This window comes from Eptatretus burgeri, chromosome 3 (assembly GCF_056783735.1).
Source record: "Eptatretus burgeri isolate ZD-2024b chromosome 3, Ebu_testis_v1, whole genome shotgun sequence".
Lineage (NCBI taxonomy): Eukaryota > Metazoa > Chordata > Myxini > Myxiniformes > Myxinidae > Eptatretus > Eptatretus burgeri.
The window spans coordinates 5,140,819-5,150,672 of record NC_140963.1 but is presented as its reverse complement, the minus strand read 5'-3'; the positions used below and the strand labels follow the sequence as shown (position 1 = coordinate 5,150,672).

At 39.7% G+C, this 9,854-nt stretch overlaps 1 protein-coding gene across 1 annotated transcript in view; it reads right to left on the bottom strand.

The window, feature by feature from the left end:
- LOC147029324 (uncharacterized) overlaps nt 1-9,617 on the bottom strand; it is a 13,875-nt gene extending 4,258 nt beyond the window's left edge. The window contains exons 1-5 of the mRNA XM_085872072.1: nt 9,435-9,617; nt 8,874-9,008; nt 5,455-5,584; nt 4,729-4,896; nt 3,090-4,622 (exon numbers count right to left, since the gene is read on the bottom strand). Coding sequence (XP_085728198.1) covers nt 3,090-4,622; nt 4,729-4,896; nt 5,455-5,584; nt 8,874-9,008; nt 9,435-9,617 — 2,149 coding nt within the window. The remainder of the gene's footprint in view (nt 1-3,089; nt 4,623-4,728; nt 4,897-5,454; nt 5,585-8,873; nt 9,009-9,434) is intronic.
- Between the last annotated feature and the right edge of the window lie 237 nt (nt 9,618-9,854).

Below are 9,854 nucleotides of genomic sequence, written 5' to 3'. Positions count from 1 at the left end.
CTTTGATCTACATCTGAAAGGAAGTGAAAGAGTTTCATAATGGATCAACACCATCTTCCTGCACACCTTCGTTGGTGCGCATCTTGCAGAACAATTACAACAGCCATGAAAACGAAAATCTAGCAGTAGACATATGTTGGTTGGAAAGTGATGATGGGAGCGGTGGATCAAGATGTCAAGCAATCCAGGCAAAAGTTGAATCCAGTGCATTTTCAGGAGTCTGCGCCATTCCTTGAAACCCATGTTTGTTAGCTGGGTAAACGGCGCATTGGCTCCAGAGAGGGCGCATGTAATCCCCGGGGCTCGCCGAGCTGTCGTTTTAATGATAATGCCGAAATTAGTTTGCTTGTTAGCAGGTGCCGGGTGCATTGGCCGTAGACTCGAACTCGGACCCTGGTCGGTAATGGGCATGTGGGAGCGGCAGCTAATCGGCAGTACGGACGCAGCACGGCCGAGCCGCTCGCTTTGTATTAGCGTCTTTTGAGAGTACGCTCCATGAATACGAGAATACCCTCACTTTGCGAGCATCTGAACAAGCACCAGGAGGTTTTTTTTTCCTGTTCGCTGATATCAGATAAATTACATGCAAAACAAGCTCAAATGAGCTAAGATCCTCGTCCTCTTAATGATGACGTCATTAAAACGAATATGACGTCATTGTGATGTATCAGGTTTGAGATAAATTATCTGTGCTAATGCCCGGCTTGATTCCTGCAAACAAAATTCAAACAGCTTGCCTAGTTTCGGAGATAATGGTATCGGCAATTTCCATTAGCGGCGATATTATGACGTCAACTTTTTTTTCGAGGAAGAATTCTAAAATCGGAGATGGTTACTGCCTGCGCGTGGGGTTTCTGCATATACATGGCAAGTTTCACGAAGATCCGAAGAAAACTCTGGGTAGTGAAACAAAAAATGTCAAAAGATAGGAATGACGTCATAAAAAATTGATATGACGTCATCGTGATGCATCATATGTGCGGTAATTCATCTCTGCTAATGCCCTGTTCGATTCCCACAAACAGAATTCAAAAAGCTTGCCTAGTTTCGGACATAATTTTTTCGGCGATTTCCATTAGCGGAGATATTTTGATGTCATAACTTTTTTTCTAGGAGGAATTTTCAAAATCGGAGATGGTTACTGTCTGTGCAGCGTATTTTTACATATACGTGCCAAATTTCAGGAAGTTTCGATGAAAACTGTACGTTGTGAAACAAAAAAGTCCACAAGAAGATGATGAAGAACAACAACGTGAGTAAGACTTAGAGATCCTCCACGAGGATCTAAAAATTATGTCAGAACCAATATGTTATTGTTTTAAAATATGTTTACTGCCATATCACAGACAGAGGCTACACACACACACACACACACACACACACACACACACACACACACACACACACACACACACACACACACACACACACACACACACACACACACACACACACACACACACGTCCCTACTGAAAACTGACATACACACACATAAAGTGCATATAGAAAGTCTACACCCCCTTTCAAAACTTTCACGTTTTGTTGCCTTCAAGCCTGTAATTAAATTACATTAAATCAAACTTTTTCCACCTTTATTTACACATCGTAACCCACAACTTCCAAGTAAAAAACAAATTCTACAAATTTTACATAGTAAATTAAAAATACAAAACTACAATATCTTGGTTGGATCAGTGTCCACCCCACTGAATTAATACTTGGTGGAAGCACCTTTGACAGCAATTACAGGTGTGAGCCTGTTGGGATAGGTCTCCACCAATGGGAACCTGTTATCCTTCCGTTGTCAGCGAAATGAATACCAGTGTACTGGTATAGGGGCACAGCATCAATGGCATAGTCATGCCCTAACAAAATGATAGCCACCTGGCAGCCAAGCTGCCATACACAACAATAATATTAATGCGACATACTGTACATACGTGCATACATATATACATACAAACATACACAATACATACATACTTAGTACATACACGTATATGTAAATACAATACATGCAATACATACATCCAATACATACATACAATATACACACATATAAAATACATACAATACATATAATACATATATAATACATACATATAGTACATACGCATATTCTATAATACATACATACATAAAGTACAAACATATGTAAACACATACATATAGTACATACATATATACATATAGTACATACATATATACAACACATACATACATAGATAATACACACATACATATATACACATATACATATAGTACATACATATATGCAACACAATTCATATATAATACATACATACATACATATATACAATGCATACATACATATAGTACATACATACAATACATACATATAAATACACATACATATAGTACATGCATACATTACATACAAACGATACATACATATAGTACATACATACAATAAATGCATACATCCATTACATATATATATATATATATATATATATATATATATATATATATATATATATATATATATATATATACAATCCAAAAATATTTAATACATACATATAGTACATACATACATTACATTTATTACATATATACATATAGTACATACATACATTACATACATCCACAGACATTACATATATACAATACATACAAAAATTAGTACATACATTACATATACACAATACATACAAAAATTAGTACATACATACATTACATATATACAATACATACATATATAGTATGTACATACATTACTTACATACACATACATTAGAGATATACAATACTTTCAAAAATTAGTACATACATACATTACATATATACAATTCATACATATATAGTACGTACATACATTACATATATACAATACATGCATATAGTACATACATACATTACCTACATACACATACATTACATATATACAATACATACATATATAGTACATACATACAATACATATATGTATAGTACGTACATATATTGATGATGGATGACGTGTCGTTTTCGACTGTCGATTGGTTCAATTGCCAATGGACACAACTGTGGGCAGTGAGACCAGCTTTGTTTGCACAAAGTCGGTCGCATACACCACAACGGAAACCGGTTTCCACTGCCTTCGATGGATCCTTCCACCGCAGTCGCTTTTGCACAATCTCATGCTCCCAAACTTTCTCAAACCTTTGCACCGCGGTGTGTACTCTTCCCCTCCACTGCGAACGATTCTTGGCAAGTTCTTCCCATGATGACTCAGGGATATCACACTTCCTCATTGTATCGGCCAACATGTCCTTGAAACGTTTCCTTGGTTTACCCAACTTTCTGGACTCATTTCTTAGCTCACCATAAAAGATTGACTTGGGTAAACGCAAGTCATTCATTCTGACGAAATGACCAGACCATTGCAGATGACGCTTTCGGATGATGCTTTCGATGCTACAGCACTTTGTTTTTGCCAAAATTTCGATATTCGAAACTTTTTCTTCCCAATTTGTTTTCAGGATGTTTCTCAAGCATCTTTGCTGAAAAGCTTCAAGCTGTCGGATGTGTCTACTGTATACCATCCACGTCTCTGTTCCATATAGCAGTGTGCTAACAACTACTGCCCGATAGACTGCTATTTTGGTAGCAAGTTTAATGTCATGGCTGTTCCAAACCCGTTCTCTGAGCCTGCCAAAAGAAGAGCTGGCTTTGGAGATTCTGCTGATAATTTCATGATCAAGCTGTCCATCATCAGACAAGATACTTCTGAGATAAGGGAAAGTTTTGGTGGTCTTCAACTCTTCTACATTGACAAGGATCATGGGCAAGTGATGTACAACACCTGGGGGTGGTTGATACATGACTTCCGTTTTCTTTGTGCTGATCGTTAGACTGAAATTAGAAGATGCGACTGCGAAAGTATTCATGAGCGATTGCAAGCACTCCTCGGTATGGGAAAATAATCCGCAATCATCGGCAAACAGGAGATCTCTAACAAGCAGGTCAATGGTTTTGGTTTTAGCCCAGAGTCGACGCAGATTGAAAATGCCACCATCCATTCTAAATTTTATGTGAACACCGTTGTCATTTGTTTTCAAGGCTTCCTTGAGCATGGTTGCAAAGAACAGCACAAATAAGATAGGCGCCACAACACATCCTTGCTTCACCCCGTTGCTGATATTGAACGCCTCAGAGAACTTACCATCAGCACACACTCTCGCTTGCATTCCATCATGTCGCTGTTGTAGCACTCTTACAAATTTCTGGAGGCAGCCAATTTCGAGAAGAATTTGCCATATAGCAACACGTGAGACTGTATCGAAAGCTTTAGTTCGGTCAACAAAAAACACATATAACCCAATATTCTGCTCGACACACTTCTCCTGAAGTTGGTGAGCTGAGAACACCATATCCGTAGTACCACAGTAACCTCGAAAACCACACTGCGACTCCAAAACATTTTCATCTAAAATTGAATTTACGAGACGTATCTGAAGAATTTTAGTTAGTATTTTGGAACATGCACTTAGGAGAGAAATTCCGCTATGATTTCCACATTCCGAACGGCTGCCCTTCCGTTTGAAGATAGTAACAATGAGAGCATCCTTCATTTGTTGGGACACTTCTTCGTCTCGACAAATATTGACGATCGAAGCTGTGCAGACGCGTGATTAGAACTTCACCACCATGTTTGAATATCTCAGCTGGAATCCCATCCTCACCAGGTGACTTGCTGTTTGATAACAGATTGATAGCCTTACGAATTTCTTGTTCATTTGGTTCATTCGCAAGATGCTGAATCACAGGTTTTTGAGGCAGTTGGTCTATGCTGCGCTGATCAACATGCGATGATCTGTTGAGGAGCTCATTCAAATGTTGCTGCCAGCGACCTTGTATCTCTGCCTGGTTGGTTAACAATTTTCTGCCGTCTTGAGATAGCAGGGGGGCACCACCATGTGCAGAAGGGCCATACAGTTATTTTATGGCATCATTGAAATTCTTTGAATCATTTTGATCCACCACTTGTTGTATTTCCTGGGCTTTTCGGGACAGCCACTGGTCTTTCAACTTGCGCATTTCATTTTGAAGCCGCCTTTGACAAAGTTGGAGCTTCATTTTCGATGATCGTGTGTTACTGGATAGCCATGCTCTAAATGCTTCGTTTTTGTTGTCAATTATCCTCTGAATAATTACTGAATTATCTGAGAACCAGTCAGGTTGTTTCCCGGTTTTCAGTCCAAGCATCATCTTGGATGTGTTGTGGACCATGTCATGCAGGATATTCCATTTGTTGGTCACTGTGCCATTTGGATCTATTGGGTTTGCAGTAAGCTCACCATTTATCTTTTCGGCTAGCTGGTGTCAGGTTTCTGCTGACCTTAGTGTCGAAACATTCAACTTTCTTACTGCCTAAAAACTTGACTTTTTGATCTTTGGGTGAATGACCATCTTTAATTTCATTCGCATCATTCTGTAATCAGTCTGACACTCAGCGCCATGCATAACTTTTGTGATAGTCACATCTTTGCGATCACGACTTCGTACGATTGCATAGTCAATCATGTGCCAATGTTTTGCTCGAGGATGCATCCAGGTTGTTTTGTGTGCTGTCGGTAGCTGAAACAGAGTATTGGTAATAGTCAGCCCATATTCTTTACATTTTGATAGTAGTAATAGACCGTTGGAATTTAGCTTGCCAATTCCGTGCCGACCAAGTGTTTCAGGCCATGCTGCGTGATTTGTTCCAACCCGAGCGTTGAAATCACCAAGGAGGACAATTTTGTCATCCTTTGGGATTTGACGCAGCAATTCATCGGGCTGATTATAAAAAGCTTCCTTCGTGACATCATCATTTGTCATGATGATGTCATACATACATTACATACATACATATAGACATATAGTACATACATCCATACATATAGTACATACATATACAACCCATACTTTTCTGAACAGTGACACGAATGTTAAAAAAGTCATACAAGCCAGACAATCACAATAGTCCAAGACATACCAATGTTTTTGTGTTCTTCAATGAAAAGGTATACATTATATGCAAATTGTAAACTTTGTGTTGAAAAAACAAACCCGCTGGCATGTTTTGGACTATTGGAAGTCATTCGTATAATTATTTGAATGCCCCTCGTACAGGCAAATATGTACATACATAAATACATACATACAGTACATACATACATACACACAGATATCCATCGTATAAAACACAGCAGCCTACATTAATAATTTGGCCCAACCATAAATTAATGTATCGGGACCAAATGTTAATATTTCATGGCATATTATGTACAAATAAGATGTCTCAGTGTGCAGATGAGCTCAATATACCACTGTCACACCTAAAACGGTCTAGATGTTACGATATTTCTGTTTACCCAGTAATGTTCTGGGCCTTGCAGGTTGTGGCCAGAATCAATAACCAATTGCCAGGGATCTAAACATTTCCCATTGATTATAACAAAGTTGAACAAGAAGAAGGTCACTTCAGAAGAAAATAACCTGAAAGGGCTTCTGGACTGCGGTGGTGAGTCCACGACAACACCATAGTGCAGGTTCGCGCATTGTAGTCTGCAGATGATTATCCCTCTTGGATGGCGTTCCAAGACACCCTAAAGTGATTTGATTGAGTGGACGAGTGGAACTTGAGGCTATGAGCAAGCCGGTAGAGATTTTTCAAAGTTGTTTTCCTCAAACTTGTTGCTATCAAATGACAATGTGTATATTGTCTGTCATACTGGCAAACCTAAATGCTTAATAGACCTCCATAAAGTGCAGCATTGTACAAAATGTCGAACTCCTTGCTTACAATTTTGGAGAAATAAACACATATAAGCTTGGAGAGTTCATTTCAAGTTTGGATGAGGTGTACCTGGTCATTTTGTGACATCGTGTCGTCGCTACACTATCAAGTGCCTTTGTGGTGGATTGAGTAAACATTGTTGCATTTCTCTTACTGGTGTGGATTGCATTCCCTGGCTGCTCATCATAAATGTCATAACCATGTGACAGAGTGACGATTTGTCCAGGACTGGTTCTTGTCGACAGCATCAATCATGACTTGTCTTGAACACAGCAATGTTCTGAAAAAGAGCAGACGAGATTAAAAAAAGAGCCAACTTTGATGACACAAAGATTGGAGGAAAGATCAATGGCAAAGGTGTGGTGGACAGGAGGGTTGATGATCAGATTGAGGTAAGCTATACAGGTGTTCTGCTTAAACAGAAATCAATTCACAGATGCAGTTCTACATGATAAGAAATAGAAGGTATTTGGGAATGGGAAAGAACAGTAGATATAGTGCACTGCAAAATGCAAGGGGCAACTTGAGAGTGTGTGACACAGGATAAGGATCAGGTGATTGGTTATACTAGGTGTAGATAGTCAGGGTAGTTCACTTTTAGAAATGAAGAGCAAATGCAGAGAGGATTTTAACGTGTATTCAAAGAGGGATTATTTATGGATCAAAAGAGCTGGTGTTAAGAGGGTACAGCCCCACCTCCCCCACACCCCCATTCTCCACGCCCCATCCTGAATGTATGCAAAAGTCGAAAACAGAACATATTGCACCAATTGTAATGCAAAGTATGTAAAAGCACATTATGAAGCATTTTGTACATTGTGTATCAAGAAACAGAACAAAGCACATGATTGTGCGATATGACCCGACACAAAACGACTTGACACAGCAGAGCTGGTGAGATGGTTCCGGTAAATCTCACGCAATTTACAGCATCCACACAAACTTGTTGAACATCAGAGATTGGGTCCCATGGACGTGCCATAACATACATATATATGTATGTATATATATATATATATATATATATATATATATATATATATATATATATATATATATATATATATATATATATATACATATATATGGACACACACATATCAGACGCTGTTATGGTGAGCATCACCACGGATAATGTCTCACATGGTAAAAGCGCATAATCGGCAAAAGAACATATATATATATATATATATATATATATATATATATATATATATATATATATATATATATATATATATATATATATATATATATATATATATATATATATATATATATATATATATATATATATATATATATATATATATATATATATATATATATATATATATATATATATATATATATATGCATGCCTGGTGTTGGCGCAGTGGTTAGGGCAGTGGCTTGGGATCCAAGAGGTCCTGAGTTCAAGCCCCGTTGGGTCACTGAATTAATACATCAGGGGGTTGACTCAGCCTGTCATCCTTCCGAGGTCGGCGAAATGAGTACCAGTATACTGGGCCGGTGTATACCCCGGTTAAAATAGGTGTACCATATCCCTGTGTCGTAAGAGGCGACCAGGGTTGCGTCAGGAAGGGCATCTGGCGTAAAACATGTGCCAAATCACTATGCGGATCATACGGATGATCCGCTGTGGCGACCCCGAATGGGAGCAGCAGAAAGAAGAAGAAGAAGAAGAAGAATATATATATATATATATATATATATATATATATATATATATATATATATATATATACATACACACACACATACATACATACATACATACATACATACATACACACACACACACACACACACACATTTATATTGTTGCGGTTCTCTGAACGGCATCCCTCCAAAGCAATAGCAACCATCATACAGCAGCCCCTCGACAGTTAGTTATTCCATTAATGTACGTTCAGAAAGTCCCTTCCCTTTTGTCTAGCGGGACAACAGGACAATGCGTTGGGTGGATATCATAGCTCGATTTGTTTACACCACTCTAACTTCATTTCTACTCTTCTTTTCTGCTTATTCCTTCGGTAAATCCGAATTTAGATCCTCGTGGAGGCCAACACGTGCAGCACGTACCGTGGCCGGGGGAGGGGAATAGGGAATCTGCGCCAACACCACACGAGCATCGACAGCGCAGCTGCGAGATAACAGCAATACCCTCGAAGGAACCTCTGCGCAAGCTCGAGATGATCGTCTTACGTTTTCAATGATCTGGGATGAGATTGCCGGTTGCATTGAAAAGGCGTACGAATGAATATCTCTATAAGAGGCTGCACGGATGTTGTCTTTCACAACACAGGAGCAAATGACCCAATATCGGTGAGAGCATGGCTGGCAGCTTGGTGCCAATAACTACATCGTCAGAGGCCGATAATAGAAAAACAACAACCAGGCCACTTTGTACAGGACACAAGTGTGCGAGTAACGGGTGGAGCGTTCTTTTCATCCATTTCTGGATGTAATTATATCGGCATCCTCTTTTCCCTCCATTTCTCCAACAGATACTTATATCTATATTGTTTTTCATTCCAAACCTCTATCTACTTATTATATCCGATCGTTCCCCTCAATACCTGACACAGATCGGGGTTGGCCCCACGCACACGATAGAAGAATCGGGCGAACGCGAGCACTGACCAAGTGGACCATGGCAGATCCACAGGTACTGCACGAAACATGCTCGATGGCAGGCGGACCCATGCTTAGCTCGTGACACCTTATTATCGTACAGAGCAGGGCACGGATTGAAAAGGCACACAACACAATACCGCGAACACGATAGCAGATAAGGGTGAACGCGTACGTGGCCACGTGTTCCATGGCGGGTCCACACGTACTGTACGGAACATGCTTGTTGGCGAGCAAGCCCGTAAGCAGCCGTGATGCCTTATCATCGCACAGAGCAGGGCACGGATGGCACACATCTTGTTCTGGTCTGTGCATGGGTTTACCCTAACACCCCAACACCAGGGGTCCTCGCTGGCGTCCGCGGGTGTTCCCCATAGACGACGGACTACTCCACGCCTCTCCACCCGGCGAAGCCGCGATCAGGCAGAG